General features: G+C 35.9%; 1 protein-coding gene across 1 annotated transcript in view; it reads right to left on the minus strand.

The window, feature by feature from the left end:
• The window catches only part of Swim (Secreted Wg-interacting molecule), a 52100-nt gene that overhangs the window by 8916 nt on the left and 23444 nt on the right, over nucleotides 1-19740 (minus strand). The window contains exons 2-4 of the mRNA XM_074186444.1: nucleotides 9241-9397; nucleotides 5121-5331; nucleotides 2044-2217 (exon numbers count right to left, since the gene is read on the minus strand). Coding sequence (XP_074042545.1) covers nucleotides 2044-2217; nucleotides 5121-5331; nucleotides 9241-9397 — 542 coding nt within the window. The remainder of the gene's footprint in view (nucleotides 1-2043; nucleotides 2218-5120; nucleotides 5332-9240; nucleotides 9398-19740) is intronic.

Consider the following 19740-nt stretch of genomic DNA (forward strand, 5'->3'; position numbering starts at 1 on the left):
CTGGAAATTAAAAAATATTATTAACAAAAATAAAAATAAAAATTAAAAGATTCCAAACCAAGTTACGTCACGACGTTTCGATTTCAAAGACGATTGTGGATACTAAAAATCGAAACGTCGTGACGTAACTTGGTTTGGAATCTTTTAATTTTTAAATTAAATTTTTTGTTACAAATATTTTTAATTTTTTTATTTTCAGCTTGTATTCATATTTCAATTTTTTTATTTTTTTGGTTGTTGCTTGTATGTTAATTCTTTGTAATTTCAGTTTTTTGTTTAATAAAATTGTTATTTTTTCGGTTAATCTTTTTAATTTTTTTCAGGGATTTCAAATCAATTTATATTATATTAGACAATGAAAGTCCGAACTGATGAAATTCGACAACCTGTTAATTCCCAGTTAATAACCGACAACTTCGATTCGAAATTGTATATTCAAACTTTTTGAAAAGTTCCGCGCAAAGTTATTAACAAATCATCAGAAAAATGAAAACCGGTTTCATTTCTACAGGAAAGTCCTACATGGGACTTTCCTGTGGATATTTCTAAAAAACGAAACAGGTTTTTATTATAATAATTATTTATTAAATTTAATAAAGATCCGAAGCACCGAAATTTGGATGAAGATGAAAATCAACTTTGAATGACATTGTATGATATATCATTGAATTTAGCGTGAAAAGTTATTTCGAAAGGTGTCATAAAATATGCAGGCCCATTGAAAAAAATGAGGTTGAGGGTGTCCCAGAGAGTACGAAACATTTGAGAATTACATGTTCATCCTTGTTTCTCCGTACCGCTATATTCTCGGAGGCTGAAATTTTGTATATGGGTTCGTCTCACGTTCGAGATGTGCGATAAGAAATGATTTTTAAATATTCAAACTGGGGCGCCCGCCAATAGAAAGTGTCAATGGTTTGCCTTTCTTCGGGAGCTATGTCCGATAAAATTATTCCTTGCATTCATATCAAGAAACTCGATATTCTTCATATCCGTATAATTCCCCAGACCCGCATGTCATGAAAGGAGCTATAGCTCTCTCCTTGGTAAATTTAGTAGTAATATTGTGAACACAAGATTTACTTAGCGAGACCACAAATGAGCGCCTGGCTTCTGCTGATGGCTTCACGCATTCGTACTTCTTTTGGCAACCAAGTGTTGTCCATCCTTGCACTTGACTGCACCATACTGATGATGCTTCCAAAGCCCGAAACACGTGACTAAATAGTTTTTTCCGTTTATTCATTAATAGTAAGTATCGTATATTTATGGAAATAGTTACTGATTGATTAGATTAATTATTTATTTTGCTAAGCGATTTGTTTGACAAACTTATAACGAAAATGTAAATGAAGTTGAGAACAATAATGAATCGAGGTCTGTTCATTGTGAGATTTGAGTTATCTAACTCCTCAATCAGAAGGTGTTCGCTATATTGGTTTTAAAATGGCGAAACTTTGCTAACCCTACCCTTTTATTGGTACCCATATCAAAGGGAAATGATGAATTGACATTTTGGACTTGAAATGTCGGCATTTAATTGTCACGGGAACCAAATGTATATGTAAATTTTAAACCTGATAGGTCAAGTCAGTTTCAAGATTTGTCTCAAACCAAATAACATGTCGATTTGAATGACGACTTGAAATGAAAACTTGAAACTGATAAACTCACTGAATGAGTTGAAAAGTTTTCTGAAAGTCGAGTTTCCCGTCACTGAGATGATTTATGCAATTTTTTTCAATAGAGATTTTTTGTTTTCGTGAGAAAATATCTCAAATAACATATTTTTGAAAATTTCACATTGGGTAAGGGTATTCAACTTTGTTTCACATTTAGGTAACACTGTATTACCATTAAGATAGAATCGCGTAATTTTCCAGAGCAATTTTGAAAGAATCGATTTAGAATACAGAAATAAGAAATTTTTCTTCGTGTTTACATAATAAAAATTTGTTGGTAGTAGAAACCGTTGACTTTTTGGACAAAGTAACACATGGCGCTCTTTGTAAGGGTCTCATATAGATATCACCATATATTTACCTAAGTTTGATGCCTTCATCTAGAGTCCTTCCCCAAAATTCAGAATAGTTAGCTGCCGTCCAGCCGAATTTTTCTGGGTTCCTATTGATCGTCTCCGTAATCATGGGATCCATCAAACAAACGTTAGTTTCACATAACAACTCCACTTTGTCTCGTCCTGCGCTTTCACAAATACTGAAAAAAAAATTTACAAATAATTTACAAATTCCTTTGAGAAGAAATTGAACAATTATTCTACAAATACATATCAAATGAACCTGATCATATTAAAAATTTAATAAAAAAGGCTATAAGTCAGTGAAACTGTTTTACTGCAATCGATTTATTTTGAGCCAATCACTAAAAAAATGCTTTGTGTTAATTTGGTGCTAAGCTACTTCAACTACTGTGACTTTATATATGGGCCATACTTATATGATTCAGATAAAAAGTAATACAAAAAGTTCGAAATTCTTGCTGCTGTCTAATTTATGGAATTCGTATGTATGATTCCATTTCTGAAGCCTTTAAAAACTCCTGCTGGCTTAGTAGGAAACAAACACCATATGATTTATCATTTGGATTGTTTTGTTCAAGAACTGATTACTCTTTTCCACTCTCCCCTTTCAATATAAAAACTAATTCTGCGTGTAGATAGTAGATGAATATTAGAAATTAAGACAAACCAACTATGTCACGACATCGCACTGCACAGTTTCAAAGATATTTTTTGTTGTGATGTGAAACTCTACAAATCATTCCCTAAGCAATTGAAGAGATTCAATATCAGAAAGTTCAACTACAAATATCAATAATAAATAAGCAACAGATCAATTTGATTCATCAACTCTTTAGGGAATAATCACCAATTATTATGTTTATTTATTTTTCTCTTCCCATGGTACCATCACGGTTAATGAAAAACCTTTATTCGTGAAATTATGAAACAACAATAAAAATTAATTTGCGCTCATTGATTCCAGTAGAGCATTTGCTGTAGCCTGCGCATGCCTGTAGCTGAACCAGGAGAACCCGTAAAAACCTGCAGCACCACATCATCTGAAGATCTTGATCTGCCAAGGTCCTCTCTCCCATAAAACAAATGTGAGGTGTCTCCAGAGGCTCCAATAAATTCAATACATCGCCAGAACACTTCGTGACACGACTATCGTCAAACTTAAACCAGTCCGTTTCGTCTTTGACCAAGGCGTAATAATGACCAAATTCAACACCAGAACCACAGTGAACAATGACTGCATGAAAATTATAATAGTGGTATGCTAGACAGATAGATTGAAGTGTCCATCTATTTCGAACCTTCGAAAGAGTTCAGTGCTTCCGTCAGAGGTAAAGTCTTGTTTGAAAATCATCAGTGTTATTATTAGATTGACTGGTGCCTCAGCTTTACTTGTTTCTTTATAACAGTCAGTTAATTATTTTTATAAATTTCTGTATGTTTGCATTCATTATGAATTATCAATAAAGCCGATTTATTATTATATTTTATTAATTTTTACCTTAGTATGCGCTGGTCTGGCCCTATCCCCCGAAGCCACGAAACATTCGGGAGGGCGCGCCAGCATTATCAACCAACGACCACTTCCCACACCGAGGGGTGAGTCCAAGAATCGTGTGCCCTGAGCAAGCCCAGTGAGCCAAAAATGACAGCCGTCTGCATCTGTCCGGCTAAGATTTCTGTCTTAGTGCGACAGGCTGGTATGATTTTGAGATTTAAGAGTAGTGAGAGCATCATTCCACCAATGACTCCAATAATCAGAACAACTATAATGACAGAGTGGTCTGGAGTGAGAAGAGAAAATATCGATATTTTATCCGTTTTTCTTCCTCTTTTCGGATGATATTCGTCTCGCCAGGAGCTGAAAACTCCATGACAAATATCGTCTTGCTCTGGTGGTTGAGAAGGACTACATCAGGATTATTAGGTTGTATAAGCCTGAGGGTGGGGAACGAATAGTTCCAATAAATTCGGCACTTCTCGTTCCCCACAACTGATTCAATATCCACCAAAGCGTAGCGCAACACCAGTGCCTCGTCAATACCGTAAGAGTGCCGTAGATGGTAATATAGCACTCCTAGGGCCACGTTATGTCTATGGATATAGGCCGAGACAGGAGCATGTGCGGGACGAGGATGTGCGGGACATGCTGAAAGCGAGTGCAATATGTTCACGGGCGCCTCGCGGCGGGCACTGCACCTTGTGTTAGGAACCTCTATACCCATCACGCGACTACAGTAAACTAAGGTGTTCAAGACACCATCCTGGCAAGCCATAATGAACCCCTCAGTTTCCGACTTCAGCCCACTCGAGCTGAGGAAAGCGATAGTCAGGCGCTTTGATAAGCCAAGGTCTCCAATATTATTGAAGAAGACACCATTCATTGGCTTATCCTTGTGTTTCCTCAGAAATTAGGTGATCTCCGCGTCTTTTATATGGGCCTTTTCCTGAACGGGTTCCAACTTGGCGACAGAGTTGTGATCACCTCGTTCAGTGTCGAAAACTAAACCGAGTTCACCTGCTGCTAGGGCAGCTACTCTAAAAAGAAATGCTCCAATTCCTGCTCTCTCATGGTGGCAGACCATGCAGAGAAGGGGATCCGAACTCCTGATGACTTTACATACTCCATCCATTACCATTCTGTAGACACTCCAAACTCAAAAGTCCACGGCCTCCCTATTGTCAGGGAAAGTACAACCGCGAAACAAACAATTTGGGATAAAAATATTTCTGAATGATAGACTTTCAGTTCATGATATATACTTATGCGTAGATTTTTACATTCAAATTCTTATTTGTGATAATCTGTTTGAAATCTGTTTTTCCGTTAATCAGCTGTCGCCCCCATACGAACGACAACTCTTAGAAGTTGAGAAACTTGTGAGAGCATAACGAGGTCTTACCTTTTAACGTGTGATTCCTAACACGGTTGCAGAATCATTCCAGCTTCAACCAGATAAATTCTCTCGAGAAAAATACCTGGTCGAGGCCTGAATCGTACACACCGTCTTCCGATCGTGAGTCGGGCGCACTACCACCGCGGCCAATTCCACAATAATAATTATCACAACGTTTTTCTTACCATTCATTGCAGTTGACGATAACTTTTTCTTTCCAGAAAATGGTACGATTCGACCCTTCTACTTCGCATCCAACTATGGGCTGTGGGGGTCCTCTAGTGGTTGTGGTCGTAGTAGTGGGAGGGGGGATGCCCTTACAATGGTACCAAAAATCTGGACAACAGTCATCTACTCTCGTATGGTTGCAGAATTCATCACAGTAGCACAAGGTACCTATAAGATGAAAATAGCTTAAACTATTGCCTCGAACTTCAATCAATGAGTGATCTGTCATTTTCCTGGTTTCAGTTACCCTTCCGAACTTGTAATAAGACGAAAAAATAACGAGAAGAAGGATAGGAAGAGGGCGAGTACTGTCTAAAATAATTAACGGCCCTGCAACACCATTCGCGGGAGAGCTAAAATTTCTCCTATAGTAAGTGGGCATACTTGAAGATTGGTTATAAATCAAATCATCTCGTACAGGCCAGTCTTTCCTTACCTACAGAGTAGGTTCATGGTCTGACACCTATCAGAAAACAAATACTCTCCTGGCTAATACCACGAAAAGCGTTGGATTGTATCCGACAGGTGTCAGTGCAGGATTCTTCGCAGAATAATTTCCTGCATATGCTTTTGGCGATACATCTGCTGAAATCGATTTTCAATTATTGGAAACGGCACACCTGACACCGATTTTGGGCTTTTGAACTCTCGTCAGTGATAGGTTGTGTCCTACAATCAACACAAAGATGATTTTCCATAATTAAAATTCAAACTCTTTCAGAGTGTCATACTTCGAACGGAGCTGAAGCGATTGTCAAACAACATATCTGACTTCACTCCTCTGCCTGTAGACGAGGTACAACCGCATATTCGAATGACCCAAATCCTTTATCGCCAAAAACATATGCAGGAATTACCTCTGTGAAGAATTCTACACTGACACCTGTCGGATATAATCCAACGCTCTTCGTGGTATTAACCAGGAGAGAAGTTGTAGGTAACGGAAGACTGGCCTGATCGAGTTTTTCCTTAAGAAGATTTGCTGAAATTTCAATATCTTTCGGTCGAAGGGTAAGGTGGAAAATGTGCGCCTATGGGTTTTCAAAATGGGAGGCATACTTTTATGTATTAACCACTTTATTTGATGCCACAACAATACAACCTGTTTAATTGATATACTTCATTAACACGTCAGACTCAAATAGTACAATAACTTTACTGTGACACTTCACTTTCTCTACAGTGAATTTATCGCTTTCGTTCAATTCTATATAACCAGTCGAAGCTAGAACACTCGAAAGTCGAAAAAGTTTGTTCCTGTAATTCAATATGCCACTTGCATGTATTTTTTCATTGGCAAAAAATAAACCTCTATACCTGATTATCGCATGTGGTAAATATTTTTCAGATACGATGATTGTGGAAAGTGATAAAAATGGTAGAAATTGAAACAGACAAAATCCGCACCAGAAACATTTGTGACGTCAGAAGAGGTGTATGCGTCGGTGTGTTACCAAGGGTGAATAATTTTATATATATTTGAACCTGCATGAGCGTCAGACTCAAAGTGTCCACATGGCTCGGAAATTTCTATTTTTTAAGAACAAAACACTACAGGAAAATCCTTGTGGCGCTCTCAGAGCGTTGCCTGTGCGAAAGTAGCGAATCACCTTGGATTTGAATCGCTGGAAATTAAATCCATGTGGAAAAACGTTTTCAGGAAGTTTATTTCACATAAACGCAGTTCTCCTAAACAGTGGAGTTCGAGGTGTACTAAGTTGGCGAATGAATGTACCAAATATATAATTAACATACATATAAATGGCAGAAAAAATTGAATTTTTTCAAAGACATCAGTTTAAATTCATCAGAGATTGAGTTGTACACTCGTGCGATCTGGTATGAAATTTTTTTTTTATAATTCTGTACGGTGTATAGGGGGTGTTATTCTTCCCCTGTAACGAATGTTGATATTGTGAACATCTGAACGGTATTACAATTTCTTGTGTGCATGTATTGATGTGACGTTTGAATTTCAAGTTTGAATTCAGAATTATACTTAAATTTTTTGGCATGTTCAGTCGCTGCAACGACATCCTTGTCTACAGTTGATTGAAAGCCATTCAGTTCTCTCTTAGCCCCAAAGACCAAAACTGAACTTTTACTAGTATTGATTAAAAGACAATGCTGCGCAGAGGTTGAAATCAATGAGGATATGTCTTCGTTTAGTATCTGCATTGCTGTATTCATGTCCGATGGGTGGAATGAAAGATGTATTTGTGTATTATCTGCATATGGGTTAATTTTGGAGTTTTTAACTATGTTCACAAAGTTTAAGATATATAATATGAATAGGAAAGGACCTAAAATCGAGCCTTGTGGAACACCGCGATTCATCTTCAAAAGGCTGGATATTATATCGTCTAATTTGATTCTTTGCACTCGTTCGCTCAAAGAGTTTTCAAAAAGTTCAACCGCGATATGTGACAAACCAATGGATTCCAGGATAGTGAGGAAAATAACATAATTTATCGTATCCAAAGCATTCGAAAACCCAAGCATAACAAGTGCTGTAGCTTTCTTATGGTCAAGTGCGCTGATAACATCATCTGTAATGTTCAAGATTGTCGTTTCACAGTTATGATATGGGCGGAAGCCCGATTGTGTTTCTGGTGAAAGGTTTTTAGTTGAAATAAATTCAGAAAGTTGATTGTAAATCACTCTTTCAAATAACTTAGAAACAGCTGGCAGAATGCTAATGTCCGCAAATCTTTGAAGCTTTCTGGATTTTTTTTTGGAAGGGGAATGACCAGGGCTTTCTTCCAACAATTTGGAAAATCACCTCTTTGAATGCAGACATTTATTATGTGTGTGATGTAAAGTACTATGAAAGAGCAACACAGTCAATAATCTAATATGTATGGCATCGGAGCCTTGAGCATTGCTTTTTATAGTGTATACGATTTTTTGTATATCAATTTCGCTCATTTGTTGGAAGGAAAACTCAAGACTATTCTGCTTTCTATTATTTTTATAAAATTCCAGAATTTCAGGATTCATTACCAAATTGGAATTTGAATTCACGTAAAAGTTATTGAATTCATCAAGCTTCTTGAGTTCCCGTGGAATATCAGTAGGTTATTTATATACCTAGTACTTTCCAGACTTTATTCACATCATTTGTCGGAAAGTTCTAAAATCGTTCAACATAAAAAATTGTGTTTACTCAACTCATTAATACAGTTTATTATATGATTTTCACTATGAAAAGAAAGCTATTGTATAGCGAAACACGTGTCGTAATGTTTGTAAAACCATTCATAGTGAAAATCATACAATAATAGTATATTATGCAACGATCATGTAATGATGGTTATTAAGACACGAGCATTAACCGGGATACGAAACGAGCCGAAAGCGAGTTTTGTATGGTATATGCGAGTGTATTAATAACCATTACATGAGAGTTGCATACGCTATTTTTTCTAAACCCGATAAATAATGAAAAACTATAAATATTATATTTGTATTGAACACATTTACAGTAATTAACTCATATTTTTTTTAAAAAACACAAACTTAATGGTATTATCATGGATATATGAAAACTTTGAAGATTCTAATTATATTTATATTGAATATAACAACTGTAATTAATCTGATCTTTTAAAAATATTGGAGTCGATGGTATTCCTTCTATATCGCTGTTTTCAGACATTTTGATAATATAGGTAGGTAATATGAAAACTGATTTTGACAAATAAAACAATTAGTTACTTAGGTTAGAATCTAGGACAAACAAAGGAACAGGATTCTTGATTGAAAAATTATGGGTTTCTATTGGTTGATAATCTGTATCGTTATGAAAAATCTGTATCATAATGGATATCATTATGAAACGGATTATGGTCATATAAGTGTATTGTTAGAGTACGGGTGTAGAAAAACTCTATTAATGAGTTCTATTCAATTTACTTATTTTATTCATAGAAATCATTTTTCCCATGGAAGTTTCGAAACAGCTTTCAACTGATGGAAATCAGAACTTTCATCAATCATCAGAAAGCAATTTTTTCACAGAAGAATTTTCAGTTAAGAACCAAATTCTCGAAGACATGAGGCACGAGTTTTACTTACCCAATATAGGAACAGAACAGGAATCTTGTCGGTCATTGCAGCATCCTATATTTTCGCAGTACGGTCCCTGGATGTCAGAAAAGTCATCTTCGTAGTAAGGCAGAGAAGAAACGCTCAGAAACAATGTTATAACGCCTGCAAGTAGGCACCAGTTCATCTGAAAACGTTAATTTCGCATAATTAGTTGATCAAATTCAGTCTAATGGAGAAAGTAAAATTGTAAAATCAATTAAGAAAAAAGCTAAGGATAATGAAGTTGACAAGCAACGTGAAGATGGGGAATAAGATAGTTCTTTCTGGTGGAGGTTAGAAGGTGGAAGAGCTCAACATCGAGATTTAGAGGTTGTTGCTTTTTGATGTGAAAGTAATCGCGGTGATTCTGGTGAATCTGAATATTTCATGGTCATCAGTGTGGATTTAAGTCAAAGTGAGATCGATATTTGATTCGTTGATGAATTGGGGTTTCATCGGATGCAAAGATTATAGTTAAATGATTCAATGAATTTTTAGTGGTAATTTTTTTGTATAAGATGATTTTGTTGCTTAAACATATTCAGTCCTGATTTCAAGGTTAATTTTTTTAAACAATTGAAGCATCAAAACAAGAGTGTTGTATAATTAAGAGTAATTTTTGTATGTTATTCTGTGTATCTTTGAGTGAACACTTATGTAAAACCTTTATATATTTCAAATCACCTGTAAGAACTTTATTATAATGATTAATATTCAGTGAAGTGCAAAACACTTATATTCCAAAAATCGTGTTTCATGACCCATCCCATATGAGCAACTCTGGCTCTCAAGGAAGTGTTTAGTCCCACACCGATCAACTCAACTCAACTTGGGAACAGCAATCTTTGACAACTCCATCTCTGGTAGGAGACACGAAGCAATAAACAGGTTAACGGTATCACAACTAACAGGGTCAATCTTTGTATTTTTTGTAAATGTATGTATACATTGTTATAGATTTATGGGTTTCTTGCTCTCCGCAGAAGGAAGTTTTCATTTCTTTGCATTCACAATGGTATTTTGTATTTTCTTTCATCAGCAAAATAAAAAAAAACTGGGGCTCAGCCATACAAATATTTAATATTCAAATGTTTATTTGCTTGGTACATTAAGAATCAGAAACCAGCAAAGTTGTCCAAAGAACTCACACCGTTCTCTACTGACTAGCCTGGGTATTGACTGTGTTATACTACACATATTCATATACAGGAACCTTTTTGAAATTGATTTTCTTTCTCACTGTGACTGTGAGTCAGGAGAATCTCCATTGAACATCAGAAGAAAACAGTTCCGCCTCACATATGCTGCTGCAATCAAATCCAACCCAGATAACCCTGTTTTACATATCGTTATAGCCCAAAGGTTCAGATATAGATTTGCAAAAATGAATAGAATGGCAATTCCATTCTACGAGAGACTCAATCGATTCATTCCCAATTTACCACTCAATCATTCCTAATCCCTCTCAATGGACCTTTCCAACCAATAAAATTCAAAAAGGGCTCGTTAAGTTGGAGAAAAATAACACCAATCATAGTCTAATTCACTTTTCAACAACTATTGCAGCAATTCAAAGACTGTATCCAAATATACACCAACGCATCCAAATCAGAAAAAGGAGTAGGGGCAGCATTTACCAATACTACCTCCAATCACTCTTTCAAAGTACCAGCAGAAAGCACTGTGTTTTCAGGAGAACTTTATGCCATATGGAAAGCACTTGAATATGCAGAGAAAAGCGACCATTCAAAATTCTGGGTATTAACCGACTCATTGAGTACACTCCAGGCAATAACGAAGCTAAACCCAGAACACTCCATCATGCTTCACATCAAACATGACCTCCACTCACTCATTGAGAAACGTAAACATATTTCCTTATGTGGGTTCCATCACATGTATAGACGGCAACGAAAGGGCCGACCAGTTGGCAAAGGCTATTACTAACCCACTCACATATATTGAAAAAAGAATATTCCACCCTGACCTGAAACCGTTTTACAAACAAATCCTTACCAACGTAAGGCAACAGCAATGGAATGGCTCCACTTCTAAGTTATCAGCAATTAAACCATTGGTCTTACCCTGGAAATCACTTTCAAAAACGAGAAAATTGCAAGTTCACCTGTCACGACTAGGGTACACTCGCCACACTCATGAATAAATCCTCAACGGTAATAACCCTCCAACATGTGAAGTTTGTGACTATGCCATAAGTGTCAAACACATTTTTTCTGGGTGCGCATCTTATTACTACAACGAGAGAGTCGAGTACGACATCTCCTCTTCAATTGAAGTAGCGTTAGGACAAAATTGCAACTATGAAAAACTCGATAACTTCAATATTAAAAGATATTCAAGAGGACCGAAGAGGCCTGAATAGAAAATACGAGAACGTATTGCAATTTCTGTTGCAATCAAATTGCATACTACTTTTGACGCCACTCTGAATAAAATGAACGGAAAAGTAACATCTTTCGAGAACGGAAACTGTCATTCTGAGATGAGAATATTCTCACAATCAGGTGAAGTTGATTTCTTGGAGAAGCAAGCTCAGGAAAATAATATAGAAATTCAGGGTGTTCTATATAAGGATAACGAAAATTTATTAGTAGTCTTGAATAAGATTGGAGATCATATCCAATGTCCGATTGTTGATTCGGATGTAAATACTTTTTATCGAGTTTCACCCCTTCCCCCCTCAGATAAATCTGAGTTCATTGTAGTTAGAATGTTAACAAAACATAAGAAAGATTGAATTCTGACAGCAATACATGCAATACTGCTGGGCTCGCTATCGAAAACGTATCTGAAAACTTTGTTAAAACGCATCAAAGAAGTAGCGAAGGATAAACATTTCAAATATGTTTGGGTGAGGAATGGTAACATATTCGGGAGAAAAAACGATACCTTGAAGGCGATTAGCATTCGAAATGATATTAAACTCTCCAAACTACAGTGATTTTGATTTCTTTTAATATATTACATATATAAAACAACAAGAAAAATTAATTTGCGCTCCAGGGCGACTTAATCGATTCCAGTGGCGCATTTGCTTTTTCATCTGCAGGAAAACCCGGAAAAACCTGCAGCACATCATCTGAAGATATTGATCTTCCAATATCCCCTCTCTTATAAAACAAAATCTGGGATGTCTCCAGAGGCTCCAGTGAATTCAATACATCGCCAGAACACTTAGTGACACGACTATCGTCGAATTTAAGCCAGTCCGTTTCGTCTTTTACCAAGGCGTAATAATGACCAGATTCAACGCCAGAATCACAGTGAACAATAACTGCATGAAGATCATAATAGTGGTCTGCTAGATTGAAATGTTCATCTATTTCGAACCTTCTTAAGAGTTTCTTGCTTTCGTCAGAGGTTGAGTCTTGTTTGAAGATCGTCAGTGTTATTATTAGATTAACTGGTGCCTCAGCTATACTTGTTTTCTTATAACAGTCAGTTTTGCGCATGTTTGGCGCATACAGTCGATTATCACCTGTTGAAAGTTACATTTTCACATGATTCAACAATAAGCTTTGCACGGACTGGTTATTAGTCATATTAGGAAACGCTAGTTGAAGTTTCAGAAATTCACATACGTTTTTGCTACCGCTTGTACATTTACTACAAAGTAAACAAGTGAAGATTTTTCCAGCAAAAGATTCACAAATACAGGACGAGATGGACTGTACGGAATCATTCAATCCAGAGCGGTCAGAAGTATTGATTCTGCTATTGTTTTGCTCACGAAGAGTATTCAACAAGAACCCCAAGAATTCGGAACAATCCTCCTGTTGTCCTAACGAGTATCTAGTGGACTTCAAAGACTCCAGGGGAAAGATGATATATTCTTACAAAACTGCAGCTGCATGAACAGGTGTTTGAGTTTGGTGAATAAATAGGAAATATTCTCGTTCTCGTTTATCATTTAAACCTCGTTCTTGAAATAGAAGCTATCAAATTTATACTTCAGTAACCTTTCTTGTGATCACGATATAATATTTTTTACGGAAACGCGGCTCAATAATATTGTCCTGCTGGATATAGTGAAGTGATATGCAGTAACTACAACTGCTGTCAATAAATTAGTCGTTTTGTTCAAGAAAAGTGATCTTCCGACCACCATTATTAATTCAGGTGGCAATACTTCAACAAAATTTCATTTATGTTGTGCATATATACCTCTACCTATTATCAAAACTACTGCACCGTATATGAAAATTTATTGTAAGAAATCAATGCTGCTATAAAATTTGAATTATCGCTAATAACCCTCGAGGTTGATGCGGCATCAAATAAATGTAAATAAAAAAAAGATTTCTGTGACTGGGAATTAATCAAATAAGCGAATGAATGTTACTCACTGTCATGAATGACATGAGTGGATTCAACTTATTCCGTGATTAAAAGTCGTAATTTCATGAACGAATTCAGGACTTCATTTCTTAATGTTATTTAGATTCGTGCTGAAGAGGCAATAAGGCAAATGTCTTATTTCAATGTTTCGGAGTAAGACACTTGCCAAACATGGCCACCGTAATTCTATAAGATTTTATGTACCTATTTCAAGATTTTTCTTGAAAATTGTTAATAAAAAAACACACACTACTGTATATCTCGATCGTTCGTTCCAAAGTGTTAATATTCTTTTATTCATTCCAACTCTAACAATTTAACATTCAAATTTTCATTACTGATTTAGTTAGAACTCAATGTGCAAACAGATTAGCATAATTACCGATAACACATTCGATTCACATACAGGGATAAACTTATGATGTAATTTTTGTTGTCAACAGGTAGTGCACGTGGAAAATTTCAATAATTTAAATATTCAATTCATTTATTGGAGGTTGTCTGCTGTTTTTATTTTTGAATCGTCTATTGATTACGTTAAGAAAATGCAGATGAGGCTAACTGCTTTCTCAAATGCCAATTACGATTACATACGGATGCCACAACAATGTATCATCTGAGGTAGATAAAGAAATGTAAACACATGTATTGGATGAATGGTTAATCTAGAGGTTAGAATTTTGATATTGATTTCAAATGTTGATTCGGACTTGGTAACTCTAAGAAACCTCGCGATGTGCACAGTGTAATAATGATAAAAATGAATTTAGTTTCGTTTCAAAGAATAAATATAGGATGAATAAAATAACTTTTGTCTAATTTCTCATAAGATTTCGAGTGAACTGGGGCATTTTAATAAACAAATCCTTTAATATACAATAGAGTCAATGTTCTATAGGTATCTGCAATATGTAGCTGAAATAACAAAAATACTACCAATGCCGAGATACCAAAATAATAACTATTTAACTTCTCTAACAAATCAAAATGACTGACTATTGATCCAAAAATACTACTTGTGGATTATTTTTAAACTAATTGTCAAAACTCACAAATTCAAAAGGGAAGAGTCGCAGAGTTCTAGTTCAGTCGTATCAAAGATACGGCCCGCGGACGGCATCCGCTCCTAGGCCGTATCACTACGGCTCGAGATCGCAATATGTCACAGAAAGAATCGCGTGCCTAGACAAGCGAGAGAGTGTTAGTTGGGTACCTATTTAGTTCTAGTAAACAACTCAATCATAGCCAGTAAGGCCATCTCTTAGCAACAAGCGGAAATATCTTACTAGTCTAGACTAGAAATTTTCTAGACTAGAAGTGCGTTGGCGCGACATGAGTCTGTTGAGTCGAGTAATCGAAGCAATACGGTCGGAGAAGGGTGTTCCGGTAGGACCGATCATCAGCTCCAGAGATTCAGCTAGTCCAAACTTGTCCAGATTTGTACTGTCAATGCAACCATTACAACTTGAAACTTCAACTTTTGTGAATATTTCAAGGCATTTTGTCGAAATACTAGGAGCAATCGACGTCACAGAGCAAGATCAACTAATCAGTTTCGACAAAGAAAACCTTTACAACAACGTTCCTGTCGAAGAAGCACTCCAAATCATACAGAGGAAGCTATCCGAATACGAGGACCTAGAAAATAGAACGAACTTACCTATAGAAGTAATCATGGAATCACTAGGATGCTGCACAAAATTGCTAAAGAACGAATTGTTTACGCAAGATGAGCGACTGCCAATGGGATCGCCTACATATATATGGAGTGGTTTGAAACTAAGACAATTGAAGAAGCCCTCAAGAAGTCCCAGGTCTGGTTAAGATACGTTGATGACATAATATGGAATAATATGGAACCATGGAAATATAGAACAAGACTCCTTGCTGAAGCACATCAAAATTAGACGTATTGGTGACGAGGACCAATACTAAGTGGAAAACATCTGTATACTGAATCAAGGAATCATCAAAACTCTAGTGGACCGTGCTTTCGGGCTCTGTAATACGAAGGAAGGCCTCAAGAAGGAAGGCATCATTAAAAATTATTTTCAATGGAATGGTTACTCCAAAGTGATGGTGGAATAGATTTAAGCTAAAAGACAGCAAAAGCCTCGCAAGGAAGAGAAGCCTCAAATATTTCAGTTGGTCATACCGTGCATATAACAAATAATTGAACTATCAAACAGCTTTTTACTTTCCTACGCTTCTTGGAAAGTAGGCGCTAATTGTGTACCAGGCACAGACCAGTGATTTTTGCTGAAATCATGTGCTTCTGATATACATCTCAGAGAACCCTCCATTGAAGATCCAATGCTCCACAAGATCCACACCTTGTAAAACCTTTACTAAAAGTTGAAAACTCGGTGGACCATTACAAATAAAATTGATGGTTGCAAACCTTGGTAAAGCAACTAATGCAGAATATTGGACAATATCTTATCAGTTAATAAAGCGAAAAGTTGGAATGGTCGAGTAACGAAATCCGTTCTTTTACTAGCTAATTTTTTATCTTCGAAAATAATTCTTTAGGTTTTGGGTGAGAAGGGAGACATACCTAAAATTTCAGCATGACCGACGTCTTTTTACAAATGCGTCATTCATTCTACATTTAATTGTTATCACTATATAAGTACTTAACTTCGTTCATAATATTCTTCTACCAAGAAAACCTCTGCCCTGATTCAGAAGTCATAATTGACTTCCCAAGAGCCATGAATAAATAAAGCTCTCAGAATTTTTACATATTTATTGCTTTGTGATTGATGACCCCATTTGCAGGTCAATAACCAGAAACAAATGGCATTCTTGTGGCAAATCACTTGTAGCCAGTAACCTCGGACGAATATTTTCAACGAATTTTTTTTTAGTTGTTGCTGAATTTATGAGGCAGCTAAAGCTTTATAAGGTAGTTTTCTACAACCGATTCATAAAGAATCAGTGGTCGTTTGTTGTGATTTTCGTTGATGAATTTCAATTAATTATATGTTAAACTATGTAATTTTCTATGATATTCCTGTACACACTAACACTAATATATAATACTAATATTTTCGATGAACCTCGAAAATGTTTAGTATTCATTTCATTATTTATCTCTCCTGTTATCAAATCACAAATTACATAGTTTTTCTTCTTCATTCACTAATTCATTCATTATTTGTAATTTTATTGGTGTGCTGAATGAAACCGGATATTTGTTATCGTTTACCAAATTGCTTAGCGTATGTGACGTATATATTAAATAGAAAAAATTTTTAAAGAATTTTGATGAATATTGTCCAAGATTAGATCATCTATTTGTAAATCTGATATTTATTCTACTGATTGTCATCCACTCAACTCAATTTTCTGTTCAGAAACGAATCAAAATCAATAGACACAAAAATGCATATACAAATTGATTCAAATCATTTTTTTTTGTCAAAATCATAGTCAATATTTTTTTCAATACATATTGTGATTTGTTTCGAACCGTGAGAGTACTTTTTTGGTTCTATCACCGCATTGACAGCTTATAAATTCTCTTTAACTTCATCTTGCAAGGTGGTAGTGATACATAACTCTATATGATGGCCTTCCAGATTTCCTGATTTTACTTCTCGCAATTTTTTTATGGAAAAACTCAAAACTCGAACTCGAATAATAATAAGAAATACAAAATACAATAAATAACCATATTCTCTCTCTCTCATACACAATGGATTTCACTTTGTTTTTTTTCTTCTTTCTAGTCACCATTCAGTGTGTAAATCCAGATTAATGACTACAACACAAGCATTACTATAGTAGCTCAGCCTGGACTCACAATTTCCAGTTTCAGTTAGTTCTTTTCTTTCTTTTTTCTCTTGTTTCTCAAGTTATCTAGTTTTAATTTTGAATTCATATTGTAGATTATGCTTACCTGAATAAAAAATGCATTATAGATATTCATAATATACAGCTTTTGATATTTTTATAACTATTTCAGCATGTTGATAGCAATCAGGTACTCTGAGTAACTTTATCACCCAAGATGGAAATTAAAATAATGTTACAAATCCTTAATTCCATACTACCATTTTGGTTCGTTATAGAGAAAATACCTCTCCTGGTAAGAAAGTCATTAATTAACTTACAAAAAAACAAGAATCAATTTTCAATAGTATTCAGAATACACCCTAATTTTTATATATTTTTAAATCAATATTTATTTTCGGCGTTGAATTCAAATTATAAATGAAAGGTGGGACTTCTTTTGATAATTTCCTCCTCTTTGAGGATCTTTGACGATCTTGATTCCTTATAGTTTTTGAAATATTTGCAAAAACCCAAATACCTTTTTTACATCTTAATTTGTAACTTTTGCAATTTTTTATTTGCTAAAAAACAGATTCAACAAATTTTTCTAAATATCATTCCGGATCGAATCAGTCATCGCACGTATTTTCCGACCATTACCCCTATTTTTCACCATTTTAAACTTGTGAACCAAACTATACTAACAGGCACAATACGTCCATTAGTACGTATTTCTGAAATTTTAGTTTATTTTTCTAATTATCTATAAGTGATGAATAGAAGTCGATAAATGATAAATGTTTTAAATGAATGAAAAGTGTACATAATAGTTGTTCTACTTTCTTCAATAGGATGTATTGCCTCCCCTAGCCCTTCTGCAGGCTTACACTTTTCTACTCATCCTGTCGATAGAGTTGTTGATAACGTGCTGAGGAACATTGTTCCACTCTTCCAAAATAGCATTTCGGAACTGTTCTGAGCTGTCAGGTGGATCATTTCTGGTATACAACCCCCTCGAAATGTAACAACAAACGTGCTCTATGGAATCCATGTCAGGTGAGTTCGGTGGTCAATCCATCCTTGTAGTTCCAGAGTGTTTTTGCACATCCAGTGTTCGATGTGATGGAGCATTATCATTCATAAATACAAAATCATCACCTATGACGTCTCAGAGCAGTCGAACCACATCCGGAATGACATTTTGAAGGTAAAATTGCCCCGTCAATGTCCTAGGTACAATTGTCAATGGTGTTCGTGTTCCATAGATGGTACCACCCCATCACGTTGATTTAGATTGATATTCATTGCCAAATTTAGTCGATGCTGACATCCTCTTGGTTTCCAAACACGAATACGGTAGTCATCATTCATAGGCCCAAAACAGCTCTCATCGGAAAACATGGTATTTTGCCACTGATATTTGTCTTCGTCTGTGTGCGGCATGTATTCTTGGTACCCTCAAAACGCGCCTACATGATAAACAACCACTATGAAAACGCCTACGAATCGTACGGCCTGACAAATTGATGCCATACGTTCTTTAGCAATGTCTTGCATAGCCATGTGCTGTCTCAAAGGGGTTCCTGTGTGCATACTGCAACAGGTATATCTCTCTCTCTAGGTTTATTGGACGTTGCTACACTCTCGGGCGCATTTGTCCATCCTCCTCCTATCAGAATTGACAGGAGCTATCCCCATGAAATGAAATCTAATGATGAAAGATCAGGTGATCGCGCTGGCCATTCAATCGATCCTCGCCTCCCTATCCACCGATTAAGAAATGTATCGAGGTATTGCCGAACATTAACTTGGTAATGTGGTGGTGCTCCATGCTGCTGAAACCATATCGTATTCATTGGAAATTGAGGGTTTCCTGGATCAGGATATGAATTTGCTAAACTTGGAATTAGATCATTTTGAAGTAGTGCCAAATAATTATCGCCATTGAAGTTTCCCTTAATGAAAAAGGGACCGATGATATAGTTTCCTACATGTCGAAACATGAACCTTTTGAGGGTATTGCGTGTGTTCTTCTCTCATCCAGTGAGGATTTTCCGTTCTACAGTAGCGGCAATTTTGCCGATTTCCATGACCGTTAAGAAACAAAGTACACTCATCAGAAAACAAAACCTCTTCTAATTGGATAATATTGTTATCCAACATGTCCACCATTTGCTCACAAAAATAAGTTCTTCTATCAAAATCGTCTTCCATGAGCTCCTGAGTAGGTATCATTTTATTTTCTTTCAATATGTTTACTATCGATGTATGGCTAACATTAAATGTAGTTGATGCCTGTCTACTAGATGTATGTGGGTTTTCCTCAAACTCAATCTTGAGCATCACATC

This window comes from Leptinotarsa decemlineata, unplaced genomic scaffold, assembly GCF_025532065.1.
Source record: "Leptinotarsa decemlineata unplaced genomic scaffold, Ldec_3_MD MMD2_tig00078422_RagTag_RagTag, whole genome shotgun sequence".
Lineage (NCBI taxonomy): Eukaryota > Metazoa > Arthropoda > Insecta > Coleoptera > Chrysomelidae > Leptinotarsa > Leptinotarsa decemlineata.